General features: G+C 30.8%; 2 protein-coding genes and 1 pseudogene across 6 annotated transcripts; all 3 read left to right on the top strand.

Annotated features, from left to right (window-relative positions):
* The first annotated feature begins 2264 nt into the window (after window positions 1–2264).
* LOC129300077 (uncharacterized) lies at window positions 2265–3005 on the top strand. Its single transcript, XM_054938602.1, has 3 exons — window positions 2265–2418; window positions 2520–2762; window positions 2875–3005. Exons 1-3 carry the CDS (start codon window positions 2265–2267, stop codon window positions 3003–3005), a joined length of 528 nt encoding a protein of 175 aa, XP_054794577.1.
* Window positions 3006–5206: 2201 nt separating this feature from the next.
* LOC129300080 (maturase K-like) lies at window positions 5207–7292 on the top strand (annotated as a pseudogene).
* A 1640-nt stretch (window positions 7293–8932) lies between these two features.
* LOC129300079 (regulator of nonsense transcripts UPF3-like) lies at window positions 8933–16222 on the top strand. 5 transcript variants are annotated; one of them, XM_054938606.1, is made up of 13 exons: window positions 8937–9347; window positions 10144–10250; window positions 10673–10768; window positions 10884–10982; window positions 11071–11150; window positions 11275–11388; window positions 11879–12026; window positions 12628–12701; window positions 13685–14114; window positions 14324–14419; window positions 14548–14672; window positions 14776–14827; window positions 15408–16222. In XM_054938606.1, exons 1-12 carry the CDS (start codon window positions 9202–9204, stop codon window positions 14812–14814), a joined length of 1554 nt encoding a protein of 517 aa, XP_054794581.1. In that variant the 5' UTR covers window positions 8937–9201; the 3' UTR covers window positions 14815–14827; window positions 15408–16222. The 5 variants fall into 5 exon arrangements, with proteins under 5 accessions (XP_054794583.1, XP_054794584.1, XP_054794581.1 ...); XM_054938609.1 differs by lacking the exon at window positions 14324–14419 and having other exon boundaries at window positions 8935–9347; XM_054938605.1 differs by lacking the exon at window positions 14776–14827.
* Window positions 16223–16451: the final 229 nt, after the last annotated feature.

Raw genomic sequence — 16451 nt, 5'->3', positions numbered from 1 at the left:
TTGACAGTCCATGAATTCATATCCTCCATATCAAACTGCAATTTCTTGCTAACTTCGATATGTTAGTAATGGAGATATACTCTCTCTCTCTCTCTCTCTCTCTCTCTCTCTCTCTCTCTCTCTCTCTCTCAAACACACACACACAGAGGCCAAGTATGAGCTATGAAGTGCCATGTTATTTTAGTGAAATTATAAGGTAATAAGCATTCTGAAACAAAGTCAAAACTTCAAAATGATGAGTGCTTGGGGTACAAAATTGAGAAAATTTTATTAAAACCCTCCACCAAACTTATTTACAGTCAATCCCTTCAAAATTATGATGATCCCATTTGGACTTAATTGAAATTAAGTTTTTTAGGAAAATGATACAAATAATCCTAATTCTCTCAAATAAAAACAATTGACATAAAGAAAATAAATAACTTAGGTAAGAAAAATTTAAAATTTTCATTAATAACAAGCACATCTCTATGAATGACAAGTGTCATTTTCTTTAAATAGTATAATTTCATAAAGCCACGTAAGATTTTATTTACAAAATTATTTTTAATTAATGAATATAATTTATTTTTATTCTTTCATTTTAGTAACTTCTTAACCCATGATCTAATAATTTCCTAACTCCGCGATTCCTCTTTTAGATATGGTTAGTTATTCAATATTCTATCATTCAAATAGAAAATTAATATAAATAAACAAATAAAAACTGAATTATAAACGTATGACTTAATAAAATAATTACATTAAATTCTTTATATGTTATTAATTAATATAATTCTCATTTATAATTTAATTAAATATATATGATTTATGGATTGAGTAATTAATGGATATTATGTTAAATTATAATATTTAAAATAAATATAACAATATAATTTTCTTGATATTTTAATTGTCATCTCGTGTAAACATGTAAACAATAAAATGAAATTCTTATTTATGAAATTCTTAATTTTCTTTATTTTTTTGATTCATGCATATAATTAAATTTAAATATAGATAGTTATTTAGATTATTTATTATAGTAACTCCTTAGCCCGTAATCTAATAATTTCTTAACTCCACGACTCCTCTTTAGATATGGTTAGTTATTCAATATTCTATCATTCAAATAGAAAATTAATATAAATAAACAAATAAAAACTAAATTATAAACGTATGACTTAATAAAATAATTACATTAAATTCTTTATATGTTATTGATTAATATAATTCTCATTTATAATTTAATTAAATATATATGATTTATGGATTAAGTAATTAATGGATATTAAGTTAAATTATAATATTTGAAATAAATATGAGAACATAATTTTCTTGATATTTTAATTGTCATCTCATTCAAACATGTCAACAATAAAATGAAGTTCTTATTTATGAAATTCTTAATTTTCTTTATTTTTTTGATTCATGCATATAATTAAATTTTAATATGGATAGTTATTTAAATTATTTATTCCGGTAACTTCTTAGCCCGTAGTCTAATAATTTTCTAACTCCACGATTCCTCTTTTAGATATGGTTAGTTATTCAATATTCTATCATTCAAATAGAAAATTAATATAAATAAACAAATAAAAACTAAATTATAAACGTATGACTTAATAAAATAATTACATTAAATTCTTTATATGTTATTGATTAATATAATTCTCATTTATAATTTAATTAAATATATATGATTTATGGATTGAGTAATTAATGGATATTAAGTTAAATTATAATATTTGAAATAAATATGAGAACATAATTTTCTTGATATTTTAATTGTCATCTCGTGCAAACATGTCAACAATAAAATGAAGTTCTTATTTATGAAAATTATGTTATTATATTTTATTTAAATAATGTATCAGTAGTAATTATTACTTAATCTTTGTAAAAATAAAATAAATTTTTTAGAAGACTGCGCACATAACAAGTGTGTTTCCACTATTAAATACTCAAAATATTATATTTTGTTTTTATAACCTATCAAAAAATTAGAAAAACATTCTAAGAACGTAAAAACTGAAATATCGTCTGAGGTTTTTCTTATAACTATCCCACCCCATATCTCCACCCCACTTTTCCCACTTCTCTGTGCCTTTTCTTACTAAACGTGTAGTCTTGCTTTGAGATTATGGGGTTGTCCTTTCCTTCACACATTCTTAACTTGCATGGCATGCAAACTAGGAGAGGCATATATAAAAATTGCATCCCCACACAGTGTGAGGCAAACTCAATCATTTGTAAAATTTCCAATAGTGATATTGTTCTTTCAAATGGCTGCAACATTCAATTGCATTCATTCCATTAATCAATCTCGTGAGGATTGGAAGATCAAAGTACGCATTGTTCGATTGTGGTCCATTGCTCCTCATGCTGTTTCAAACGAGCCTACATCACTTGAGATGGTTTTGCAGGACGAAGCTGTGTGTTGCATTCTAATGTTTTGAATATTCTATGATTCATTTAATAGACTGATTGATTCCTTATAAAACCATATTTTTATATTTTCAACTTGATTTTTTTTCAAGGTGATCGAATTAGAGCTTTTGTTAGGAAAGGAGTTGCTCGTCACCATTCTCGATTTCTTCGTGAAGGTCGTGCCTTTATTCTCACGCAATTTGGTGTTGTTGAGAATTCTGGATCATACAGGACCACACACCACGCTTTTAAAGTGATGTTTCAATATTCGACTACTGTGCGACCTGTGGTGGATAACAATAAGATCCATTCTCATGGCTTCTGCTTTACCCCATTTAGTGATATCATATGCGGTGATTCAAGGGAGGAATATTTAGTTAGTAGGTCATTCTTCTGTAATGCATTAATATACGTTTTTCTTTATTTCCAATTCCATAACGTAAAGTTTGTTGTTTCTGAATGTAGATATCATAAGGAGACTTGCTGCAGTTAGGGAGATTCAAAAAGTTGTTGTCAATGGACAACAGGAGCAAAGGCTTGATATATTATTGGATGATGATAAGTATAAAGATCTGCTTACCTTTATGTGTTTTTAGTGTTTTGAAATGATTTTAGAGATTAAATTTGATTATTTAATCGTTTTTGTGCGAGAATAAATAGGAGAAATTACCTTGAAGTTACTTTATGGGGTGCCCTTGCCAATGATGTTCTTTGTTATATGAAAGGCCCCGCACATTGTCCCATCATTGTGATTGTCCAGTGATGCAGGATACAAGTTTTCAAGGGTGTGTTACCATGTTAACAACTATCTATTCAACTAATGTTTTCATGAATATTCATTATGGTGGTTGTTTTTTTTTCAAGGATTAAGAAAGTTTCCAACTCTCTTTTTGCTTCCCGTTTGTTCATCCATCCTGCCATGGATGAAGTCAGCACCTTTATTGAAAGTCATCCATCCCACGACCTGTATTTATACATGGTCAGTTGTACGTTGCTATATCTCGAGTTCGTAGCAAATATGGCTTGAAGATTTTAATTCTAGATGAAGAGGGTAATATATATATATATATATATATATATATTACCTCATGTTTAAATGAATTGTTGAACATTCATTCATGTTAGATATATTGCATATTATATTAGATGTATTTCATTTGTGTATGTTATGATTTCATGCCTATATCTTTTGTAGTACACTCACATCTATTATATTTAGGAAATGTTTTCTACATGTATATTTAAATAAATGCATGTGTATGTGTGTTGATTGAGTATTGATGTAATTCCAGTTTTAAGTATGGTTGAAAACTAAATATAGTCACTTCTCTCAATAGAATTTGAATCTTGATTCATCACATTTTGAATTCATTTATATTGCAATCTGTGCCCAATTTTTTTTATTGCAATACCATCATATATTTTAATTATTTTAAAATATATTTTTTTATTATAACTTCATTTAAATAACCTCATTTAGTAATACAATTTGAATTAAAAATTATTATAATTCTTATAAGAGGACCCGCGCATTGCATGGTGAAATACTAGTTATAAATAAAGATAAGTAAAATTAAGTGTATGAACAACTCGTGCAAAAAAAATAAACGATTTATGTTTGAAAAACGAATGATCAACGTGGGTAAAATTTGTAATTCTCATCAATAACATAACATCATCATGAATACAATATAAATGAAGTTATGTACATAAACAACTTATATAAGAAAAATAAATAAGTGCTATACGAAAAATAAACAACTGACATAGAGTATTGGGGTTATTTGTGTCATTTTTTCAAAAACTTAATTTTAATTTTGCCCAAATTGGCACTGGAGCTGAATTGATATTTCAAAATTTTAAGAGTCGACTATCAAAAAAGTTTGGTTGGGAAGTTTAATGAATTTTTTCCTACAAAGTTTAAAGTGAAAAATTCAAGATCTTTATACAGGTATAAAGAAAGATTGTATGATAAATTAAAATTCATTTTCTGATTTTCTCCCACAACATATACATATAGATTGATTTTAAAATTTCACAATAATTATCTAAATTTCTCATCACTGTTCTGTAATATATTGCATAATTAATTGGAAATTGATTTTTGTAAACTTAATTGCTTATTAGCATCCAGGGAGATATTAGGGAAAATAACAAATAATAGGATCTCTGAGTATCACAAATAAATGACCATGACCACAAAATTATGAAATTACATTTCAGGACCACTCTCTTTTTATAGTTCTAAAAATAATAATTTGACTAGAATGCCCTTGTTTGAAATGCTAACTTAAATTTTGCTAATGTTAAAATCATTTTAATTGAGTTCAAAACTTGGTTGAAAGCAATTATGAAATTATTTTTTATTTGAGTCGGAGATGTTTCTACTTCCACACTTATAATTGACCAGTTTAAAATTCATTAGTGTTGAAATAAATTTAATTGGAATGAAAATTTAGTTGAAGATGATTATAAAGTCACTTCTTCTAAGTTGAAAATGTTTTTATTTCCAACCTTACAATTGACCAATTTAAAATTCATTAGAACTAAAGCACTTGTAAAAAAAAAAACACACTCAATTTGAATAACTCATTTCAGAACAATTTGCCATGTTCGGGCTTGATCACCGCGTTGTCTCTCGTTGTATCTCATCATCATTCTCTAAGTCTCTTACGGGCTTTTAAATAGCCAGCAAAAACCAAGCAAGAAACAAAAGAAAAGAATAAAAACGCAGGCACACGCAGGCCCGTTTAACATATAAGCCCAGAACATATCTGCAAGCCCTAAACAATGACCAATGACCAATGACCCGATACACCTTAACTCTCAACAAACGAAGAAGAAGAAGAAGGAATTTCAAGTATATTTAGAACTAGATAAATTTTGTCAACATGACTTCTTATACCCACTTATTTTTCGAGAGTATATTTATGCACTTACTTATGATCATGGTTTAAATAGTTTTATTTTGGTGTAAAATCTAGGTTATGACAATAAATCTAGTTTACTAATTGTAAAATGTTTAATTACTCGAATGTATCAACAAAATCATTTGATTATTTCTGCTAATGATTCTAACAAAAATTCATTTTGAGGGTACAACAAGAATTTGTATTCTCAAATAATATCAGAGGGGCTTGCCGTTAGTGTGGAAATTTCATTTTTCCTGTAATTAATCTCTTCCTTAGAGAAGGTATAAATCATAAAATATTATGATTTATGATTAATTCATTCAATATTTCTTTTTTTATGAAAAATTTTTCATATTTAAATTATGTGTTAGATGTACAAATACCCTACCCTATCCATCTAAAAATTTTGATTCAAAACCTTTGATAGTGGGTGAAAGATGCCTCCTCCTTTCATTTATTAAGGCTCTTTCTTTATTGTCTTGGAATTTTATTTGAAGACGGTTGTGAAATTTCTTTGTTTGAGTTGAAAAACTGTCTACTTCCACTTCCAAGTTCAATCACCAAATTGGGGCATTTTTGTCAAATTATTATTTTTAAAATTACAAAAAAAGGGCGACACCAGTCCTAGAATGAAATTTCACAATTTTGTGGTCTTGATTGGTTATTTATAATAATTGGAAGTCTTTATTTATGATTTTCCCAAGATATTGTTACTACAGATTTTTATTTGGTATGGGATGTCTCTAGTTCCTCTCTCAAGAATTTACCATTTCCATGCAAGAAGGCGAGAATTACAGGCGAATTAGTTATTTTTTCCCCCATGTTCGATTTGATTTAACTGTATGTGTTATATATATACATATATATATATATATATATATATATTAATGACTGCGCGCGTGAAATAAAACGACAATGATGGAATAAAACTGAGCATAAAGGATTTGACTTCCACGTATAAAAGAACCGAATATTCTTATGCGGAGATTCTAGTTCCTTTCTCAATTAAAAAAATAATAATAATTCCCTTCTCATTTAAAAGGGATGGGATGGTTCTTTTCTTTATTTTTTTGTTAAGTTTAAGGAGTATTTTTGGCCCAAAAAAAAAAGTATAAGGAGTCAGAATTTTTTTTAAAAATTTCCTTATGGCACGAAGAATAGGCTCAGCCAATAGCAAAAATTATCTCCCCCAAATATTAAGGGGAAAGAAATAACTCTAATAACTTAAATTTATAAGCAAATCAAACTTGCAACCACTTTCTTAAGAATGAGATTAGATCGGACAATTGTATTGTTAACTAAAGTCATTAATGACTCAATTTGAATAAAAAATTATTTTTATGATTGAATTGAGTTGAATTAGAAATTAAAACTATTTTTAAAAAATTGGACACGTTTAAACATACTATAAAAAAGCTATTTTTTAAAAAAATTAGAAAAATTAAAAAAAGGTAAAAACTTACTCCCTTCATTTAAAAATATAAAGTATTTTTTGTGAGGTTGGATATTCAAAAATGTAAGGCATTTTTAATCTTTTGAGGTGTAATAATTACTTTTTTTTTAAAGTGTCCCCATTAATAAATGACTTTATATTTATTGCAAAGTGTTTGATAGGAGTAGATATAAAAATATAGGATTAATTTAAAAGTAGGTAACTACTTTATTAGATGTGAACTTCAATTAAAAATGTTTTATATTTTTTAACAGAAAAAATATATACTTAACCATGATATGTTTAATGTGCCTGTTTCCATTTGAATCAAAACATATAGATTTTTTTATAAATTATTTATTTCATAACAAATTTTTATTATTAATATTATTAATACATTAAAATCCAATTGTCTTACTTTGATTTGTTAAAAGTATATTAAATATATAAGGTTAAGTATATATGTTTTGCCCATTTTTTGGTAAACGTTTATGGTTATAAATGCAAATGTAGATGCTTTTGAGCTCATTCATGTATGATTTAAAAAAATCATCTATAATTAAATGTTATTAATAATTAAGTATATTATTATTTTTATTTATTATTACATCAAATATTTGGTGTTATATATATATATATATATATTATAAGAATTTGGTGTTCTATTTTAACAACGTTAGATCATAAAACTAGAGGCCCGCTAAGCTTTTTGGTTGACCATCTTTCAACTTTTAAAACATTGCTTCTAATTTTTGCTCAAAAAAAAAAAAAAACATTGCTTCTAACTTTCGACTACATGTGAGGTGTGATAATATCACTCAAAAATTAAAATTTTTATTTTCATTAAATATTTAGGATAATAATTTATTTTCTTCACACTCCAAATATTTAAGCTTACATTTCTTTTCGATAGTTAACCTTATTTTCACTAACTTAAAAATAAGGATTTTAGAGATAATACAAATAAATACTACAAAATGTGACAAAATTTACAATTACATTTATATAAAATTTAAGTCAAATGAATCTTATCTTTTACTAAATAAAATTTAAGCTACTGAATTGTCTAGCGTCTTTTTTTTTTAAATTATTTTCACTGTGCATTACACAATTTTTGTCTGATTTAGTAACTTATAAATTCTTGAACACTGAAGTGAATAATTTTTATTTAGTAAAATTATTTCAACAATTCTGATATTTAAAAATCGAGTCTTTGAAAAATTATTGTAATTAAGCATCTCTTTATTATATAATTATGCGAGACAAGAGTAGATGACACACAGAGTAGGCAATACACGCAAAAGTTGTGCCAAGTGATATTCTAATTAGAAGTATTATAATTATAATTATTTTCTTGATTAAAAAATATAAGATATTTTTAATCAAATTTATTATAATAAAATAGTTACTTATTTTCAAACTAACCCCATCTTTTCATATTTAACCCTATTTAATAGAGTATTTTATCCTAAAATAAATATAAAGTTATTTATTTAATAGAGACATTTTGAAAAAAAATAATTACACTTTAAAAGATTAAAAATATCTTATATTTTTAAACACCCACCTTTCAAAAAATGCCTTACATTTTCAAAGAGAGAATATTATTTTATTATAGAATTTAGAGGGGGTTATCTCTCTAATAAAGTTTAATTAATTATTAAGAGAGGTGTTTATATTTAATTCTTCTCAAATAGATAAAAAAGAGTTCAATTTAGTTGGAATTATATAATAATACTGATATTTTTTACTGTCAAATTTAATTTCATTATAATATATTTATATTTTATATTTTCCAATATTAATATATACTAATCATAAAAGCAATATTAATATTAATATTCATAATAAATTGGTAAGAAAATATTAAAATTAAGTCTGATATAAAATATGAATTTATGTGACTATTTTGGCTAACACTTTTTTTTAATTCTTTCAATATTTCTTGTACGTATTTATATTGAGTCATGAGTAAATTTCCCTTTCAATTTAATTTTATCAGAATTTAAATTTAAATAAATATTAAAACGTAAATATGACCACTTTTAAAAGTTTTAAGTTAGTAAAAACAGTTTTAAGTCATTTTCTTGACCAGCAAAATTTCTTTAGCTATTATTTGTAGTGAAAACACAACACAGGAGTTACGTAGTCTGGTTTGACAAAAAGGCCACCTCGTATGGTCGCATGCAAAACGGAAAGCTCAAAACGCAACCGTATATGCTTTCACTCGCAACTACCCTTTGGCCTGAACTCTCTGTCCTTTCCTCATGGCAATTTGGGGTTTTTCAACCAAATTAGGGCATTGGGACTCCCCTGATTGATGCCTAGAAGCAGCGGAGAAGATGTAATTTCACTGAGGTTTTCGGCTTTTCTTCCCTTTTTCATCGTTTTGGTGACTGTCGACTGCTAGGGTTTTTCGTTTTCGTGGGATTTTTTTTTTGGGTTCGCATGAAGGGTGCGTTGGATCGGACGAAGGTCGTGCTGCGGCACTTGCCTCCGACCATTTCTATGGCTGCGCTGCTGGACCAAATCGATGGCTCCTTCGCTGGGCGCTACAATTGGGTTTCCTTTCGTCCTGGCAAAACCGGGTTTAGGTTTGTGTTTTATTAGCGTTGTAACTTGCAAGGATTTATCTTTTTTTATGTTTTTATTTATTTCTTCTGGGTTTTATTGAAAATCGAATTTAGGTCTTCACATATTTTTTGAATTGACGTTACTGAATTTGTTATCATCGAATCAGTGAAAGTCTTTGGTGGGTGCAATGCACCTTTTCTTTTTCATTTCTTTTTCTTATAGGTTTATTAGTCTGTGAACTTTGCCACTGATGCTTCATATTATTGAAAGTTGGTTGGTTAAGGGCTATAGCAATGGCTGCCCAAGGTGTTGTGTGGATTTTTTTGGTTAATATTTACGTAGAGTCCAGTGATGATGAAAATAATTGGGTAATTACACTTGGAAATTGTCTTATTGTCTGTCATTTGTCTTTCTTGCATTTTCGGCATAACAGTATGACGGTAACTCTAATGACGAAAGTAAAGTAGATTGCTGGAAACGGATAATGCTGTCTTTGTATGGTTTGTAAAGACACAAAGACAACAATTGATATCGGTTTTACGACCGGAGATATTGTCTTTTTCGTGGTCAGGTGTATTGCGTCTGCTAAATCACCATATATGCCCAAATTCAAGCATTGAAGGAGCTGCACCCACTTTGCTCACAAATAGGGTGGATTATTTACGCCTCTAATTATGGGGCCTTTTTTGCTTTTAAAGGCTCGATGCTGTTATATGAGTAATAATTAATGGATGAAGCCTTACCAATCACATAATTGATTGTTAATAGATGTCAAGGCATTCTTATAACTTTTTTATTTTTTGAGTGAACTTTCAGCCAGAAGAATCTATCTTATTCTAGAGCCTACATTGACTTCAAGAAGCCAGAGGATGTTGTAGAGTTTGCAGAGTTCTTTGATGGGCATATCTTTGTGAATGAGAAGGGTAATTAATCAGATCTTTTGATGAGGCATATTAGGCACATTTACTTTTCTCGCCTAAGTTTCTATCAGGACCATTAGTGCATTTAAAACCTTTATTTTTATGTTTTATTATTTATATAAATTAAAAATCTAAAGCTGGAATAAAATTCCTTTCTTCCACTCCAAAGGGGATGCAATCTGGTAATCCCAGTTTCAATTCTCAGAACGGGGATGCCTCTTGTGTTCTGTTTTAATTTTTTGATGGATCTAGAAAATAACTTCTCCTTGGTTGCTTTGAACTAGAAAAATTTATGTCTATTCAAGACACCAAGTTGGACTTATATTTTTTGTCGTGCATTGTACATTTTCTTGAATGAGAAGCCTTGAAAGTTGAGGCTAGATATTGAATCAGGTTCTCTATAATTCTGGTTTTTTCTGTATCAGGAACTCAGTTCAAAGTCATTGTTGAATATGCTCCTTCTCAACGTGTTCCAAAGCAGGTGTCAAAAAAGGATGGCCGTGAAGGAACCATATACAAAGGTACTGCTGACAAAGAATGAAGTCCTTTACATTGATAGGTGTTCTATAACTTAATTTTTATGAATAGAATCATTTCCTTCTGATAAATAGAAGCGTTTCCATGGTGAAAAATCAGATTCTGAGTATCTGGAGTTTCTTGAAGTTCTTGCCAAGCCCATTGAGAATCTTCCTAGTGCTGAGATACAGTTGGAGAGAAAGGAAGCAGAACGATCTGGTTTGTTTACTAATACAAGTATTTGTGATAGATTTAAAAATAAGAGGATGCATAAACGTTCATCATTTATCTGGTCTCTGTTCGTTAGGAAGTGGTACAAAAGACATTCCTATAGTTACACCATTGATGGACTTTGTGCGTCAGAGAAGAGCTGCCAAGGGATCACGGGTATCTCTGCTCATAAACAAATTTAGGAAGTTTCAAATAAACTTATTTGGTTGTCATTTTGTGTGCAGTTGTGTGACACAGCTCTGTCATTTATGCCCTTTTCGTATGTTTCGTATTTGTCCAGAGATCAGTGTCTAATGGAAAAGTGAGCAGAAGGGTCGGTGCATCATCAAGTGGAAGTCCTAGTTCTGGTTCATTAAGACGAGGCTCTGGGAAGAAAAGGGTTTCCACCACAATGGTATGATGCTTTAAACTTTAATATGTTAAAAAATGCAACAGAAAAATGTCCTTTTCATGCAGAATGTGAAATTTAGTGTTTGGATTCACTAGCTTGGGCAAACTTCAATTAATTATTAGGTTGTGTCAGAGGGCCTGTAGCTTTAGTTGTCAAGTTGTACTGAAACTTCTATCTAGTTTTGTTCAGGCACTGGAATGTTTATCGTGTGGAACTTAAAAGGGATTGGAATACTTTTTGAGTTAGTTTCTCGGTTGTTCTATTCTCCTCCTCCTCCTCCTCCTCCTCTTTTTTTTTTTCAGAACTTTTGTGAATGGATGATCTTGTGTGTACTATTTTTTGTTTTATGGTATTATTATTATCAATTATCATCAGTATTTTTTTTTTTGGGGTAAAGGTCATTAGTAATATTTTTATCCCGAAAGAAATCTTTGCCTTTTTTATACCATGCATGTCCTGTCTCGTCTAAATTTTTTTCTTGTATGATGGACAGTATGTTATAAGAGACCCTGGTAAAAGTGCTACTGTAAAAGACAAATCAACTTACGTTCTTGTTCCAAAGCAAGGTGATCAACATCTTTCTGATAGAATTACAGTTACAGCCACTGGTGATGGAAATCAAGCATTGGAAGATGAGAGTGGTATGGTTGAATCCAAAGTTCCCAAATTGTATCATAATTCAATGGGGCTATTGTTATGTTTTGAGGCTTGTTGGCGAACACATAAGAGTTTCCTTAACAGCTTCCTCTCCGTTAAGATGTGGGTTACTATGATCATGAGTTTCTAAAGTAGGGAACAATCTGAACTGCGATGGGCTATTATTAATAATAATAATAATAATAATAATAATAATAATAACTACCACAGATCATGCCTGTTGCCAACCTTCTCCTTTTCTACTCCTTACTTTTTAAAATTGACCATTATGATAGTCATGTTTTCTGTCATAGTCCTTCTCCTATAATCATTGTCAGATTAACAATGACCATTATAAAGGATTTGATTTGATTATCTTGTCACCTTCAACTCTGCTTGAACTCTTCCATTTTTGAAATTCGTAGTTCTGTTAGCATATGAAACATGGTATTGGAGACTTTAGGAAATACATAAGCAAAATGACCCTGACATAATAATGATTTTTCTCAATATATACATGGAGTTCTTTGTGTGACTTGTCGATTATTTTACTGAAACTTCTGTTACTTTTAATGGAAATTTGTTTCACTTTCTCCTTTTTCTCAGGAGTTGCCGGACCTAATGATTCTGGGAAGAAGAAAATCCTGCTTCTTAAAGGGAAAAAAAGGGAGACAATTACTGTGAGATTCTGAATTACCCTCTTTGTAATCCAATGGCTAGTTCTATGTATTGCTGTACTGGGTGCATCATAAAGGGATTGATTTTAAATCTCTATGCTTAGGTAAACTTAAATGGATACTTGACATGTGAGAAGCTGCAGTATACTTCCATTTTCTTTTGAAAGGCCACATGTAGAAATAGAAAGACATTGGATTGTATTCATTATTTCTATGCTAATTGGAGTGTTATTTTGATTTGTTACTCTTTGGAGAGTGAAGCAAAACTTATTAAGGGACTTCCTTTATCCCTTTTGTTTTTGTCGAAAATCATGCTTCTTTACATTGGTAGCTTTAATGTTGATGTTTAATTACAGACCGTTTAGTTTGCATCAATTGATTGTGTATTCTGCTTTATTTGTTTTCCAGATTGATCACTTTACAATTGGAAAGTTACTTAATTCATATTACGAGTGACGCATTTTTAATCAATTACATGCAATCCTTAAAACCATAAATATTGTTCTCTCTGGTTCACTGTTAGTGGAACTGGTATACACTTTTGTTGAACTTAACCTTACTCTTTTAATAATGACATACTCTGCATTATATGATATTGGTTTCTCGTGTACCATCACATATGAATAGTTGGGAATGACAAAGGTTGTGTTCAATAGAGGAAGTACTTGTAATATTGGTATGTCAGAAGATCTTGTTCTCTATCTTTGATCCAAAATAATTCATGGTGCATAATGAATACACTTTACTAAAGGGACTGTGAGGGTTTAGTTTATGTTGTCTGCTGACTCAATGCTATAGCAATCATGATGAATAGCATCAATGCTTGTATGTTTTCTTAGCGTATATATTTAGATGATATGGTAACCCAGTAATTTATGATTGAGTTTAGGTTTTGCGCTATCCAAAGCTGCCTGATTTTGTGGGATCACTTTTAACTTAAGTCCTGCTCAGAGTCTGATGTTTCTTGTGGTTAACTTATTGTGCAGGTGTCTGATTCCGATAGCATGTCACAGATGCACAATTTAGCTTCAGCTAAGGCAGCTTCTGGCTTAACCACTTCAAAGCAGAACCAGCGCCAGGAAGGTAGTGGAAGAATAATTAGACGCATACTCTCAAACAAGGAATTACGTCAAAGCCAGTCATCCAGGCCCCACTCTGAGCAGCAAATTCCAGCATCCATTTTGGAGAAGGAAAAACGGGCACCTCGTCCCTCACATGTGCAATTGATTACAAAGGGTTCAAATGGGGCTCCAGAAGATAGGATTAGTGCGAATGATATGCATGTTTCTAGTGAGAGGCAGGGGAGTCATTCCAGAAACAAGGACAGGCATGATCGTGGCATATGGTCATCTTTTTCTAATGGAAATGATGACTTCTTGCCATTGTCTGCAACCTCACAAGTAGATTCTACCAAAGGTACCGAGTTTCCTTTGCTTTTGTAAGTGCTTGTGAATTAATCCTGTGAATGTGGAAAGGGGAGGGGGACAAAAAAGTCATTTTAGCTAAAATGTATATCTGCTATATTGATGGCTGAATTGTTCTGGAAAACCTCTTTCTACTTGCTCGTGCGCTTTTCATCCTGATCTGAGGTTTAAAAGTTTATTCATGGATTGCATATGATATAGGAAGTCACACAGAGTCTAAACATGACATGTCAGATGCAAAAAGAGGGGATATAAAAATTCTTGGAAATGCGCGTCCCAGTCAGTCATCAGAAAATGGTTAGTTTCTGGTTTTGGAATGGTAGATCTTTGATGTTGTTTTGCTGACTGACGTCATTCATGCCCATGCTTGCATTTATTTCTTTATATTATGTGTGCCTCAATTTCAATGCTTATTTGACATTCAGGGTTCAGTAAGCATCTTGGTCGCCGTGGACCAACGCATGGGATGAAGGATGCTGATGGCTATTCTAATTCAAGTGAAGGGAAGCATCCTAGAAGAAGCAGTGCGTCTGTTTATGGTTCACATGAGGTATATAAGTTGCATGCATGACACCTTACTCTGCACATTCCTCTTTTGTCTAATAGTTACATCCAAGGTTAATACTGTTTTTATTTTTTAAATAAATTTTCAGAAACAAGTGTGGGTGCAAAAAGCAAGTTCTGGCACATAAAATATCTAGATTGGTAAGACAGATTTCTGAACTGGAAATGGGACGCATATCTCTAAAATATGCTTGTTGATGTGCCAATATTATGACTTAGCTAATTGAACTTCGTGTGAGCTTGTTGAGGCACCGATATTGAGCTCTATAGGTGTTAGTTTTCCTTTTCTTGCCGGAAGCTCTTTCACCTCTTCCTGAGGAAGTTGGCATGACAGTAAAGAAAGGATTGCGTGATCTTGTTAACTGAGTGAAAGTAGGCAAACACAGTGAGATTGCAATAATAGTGCCAAGGACAGAGAAAGTGGGTGTGGTTTTCTAAAGCAAATCATTCTAATGTATTTAATTATCTAATTGATTTACATTTATAATTATATATCTTATATTGATTTCTATTCCACAACCATGCAAGTAGATAAGGACTTTTTGAACCTTTTTTTGGGGGGGGGGTGTACAGAGTTGGATGAACCTGCTATTGGTTCTATTAATTAAAAGTAGATAAATGGTAAATCTGTGTTATTTTGATAGCTTAACTTTGTGCTTGAGCTTGTCAAGGTCATTGCTTTTGTATTCACTTGTATCAAGGTTTATGATTTTCCTTTCAGAAAAGCATGCTGACTTACATTTTTGGAGCATCTTTAGCTGGTGGCTGGATTCTGTCGCTTTTTTGGTTGACAGATAATTATAAGTAAATGAGTTTGTGGTCAAAAAAGGCTCTTTTCAATACAACAGAGGAAAGTACAGTTGATCCAAATTGATGCATTTGAGTTACCTACAGCCTTCAAACATAACTTCATTGGAGATGGCCCGGAGTAATGAGAGAAGTGAAACGAGGGTGGTATCACAAATTATGAAATGCCCCTTGTAGTGGATGAGTCGCTGCCTGCTTGGTGACTCATGGATATACATACTTGCCTAGCCTTGAAGTTTGACTGAGTAACGGGTATAGTCAGGTTTTGTAGATGGGTCATCTTCTGCAGTTGAATTGTAAATATAAGAACAGGGCATTGTGTATTGCCTGTTCTTTTTAGTTCTTATATATATACATTAACATTGGTCTGCCAAATACAAAGTGAGTGCCTGCGTATAACCCTGGACAGTTTTGGAAGATATCTACTCAGTACTTGATGAGATGAAACACATAGGGCCATTTTGTAGGCTCTCCTCTAGCCTTGAGGATATGTGAATGGAGTTTCTTGTAGTGGCTAGACATGGGAATTACTATAGGTGGTTGGTTGGTGTGGTAATAAGGATTGATGCGGTGTTGCACAAGTTATTACTGTGTGGATGCTACCTGATTTTGGCTCCAAAAGAATATATATACCCTTTGTACACAGGTTGTGTGGTGTTGGATTTCTCAGCAGAACATAGCTGTGTTACGTGGCTGGTTCATTATATGTTCAATTAATTTGTTTGGGAATATGCATCCTTGCAACAGTCTTTTTTGGTGTTTTGTGCCAATGCATCCTGTGCAAAAGTCAAGGTTCAAATTAATGTTTGGTGGTAGAACTAGTCAGGTATGCTAACGCCTGATGTTGTAGTAAACTCAAGCGCGATATTCTGTGTTGTTTTTTTTTTTAATTTTTTTTGATAAAAAAGGACCAATATGTTAAAAATAAAGAAAGTTTAAGTATAGTAGTCCAAAATAT

Source organism: Prosopis cineraria, unplaced genomic scaffold (assembly GCF_029017545.1).
Source record: "Prosopis cineraria cultivar Desert tree isolate PC_DT_omini unplaced genomic scaffold, ASM2901754v1 PC1419, whole genome shotgun sequence".
Lineage (NCBI taxonomy): Eukaryota > Viridiplantae > Streptophyta > Magnoliopsida > Fabales > Fabaceae > Prosopis > Prosopis cineraria.
Note: the sequence above shows the minus strand (reverse complement) of the source record. Positions and strands in the feature narration are given on the sequence as shown.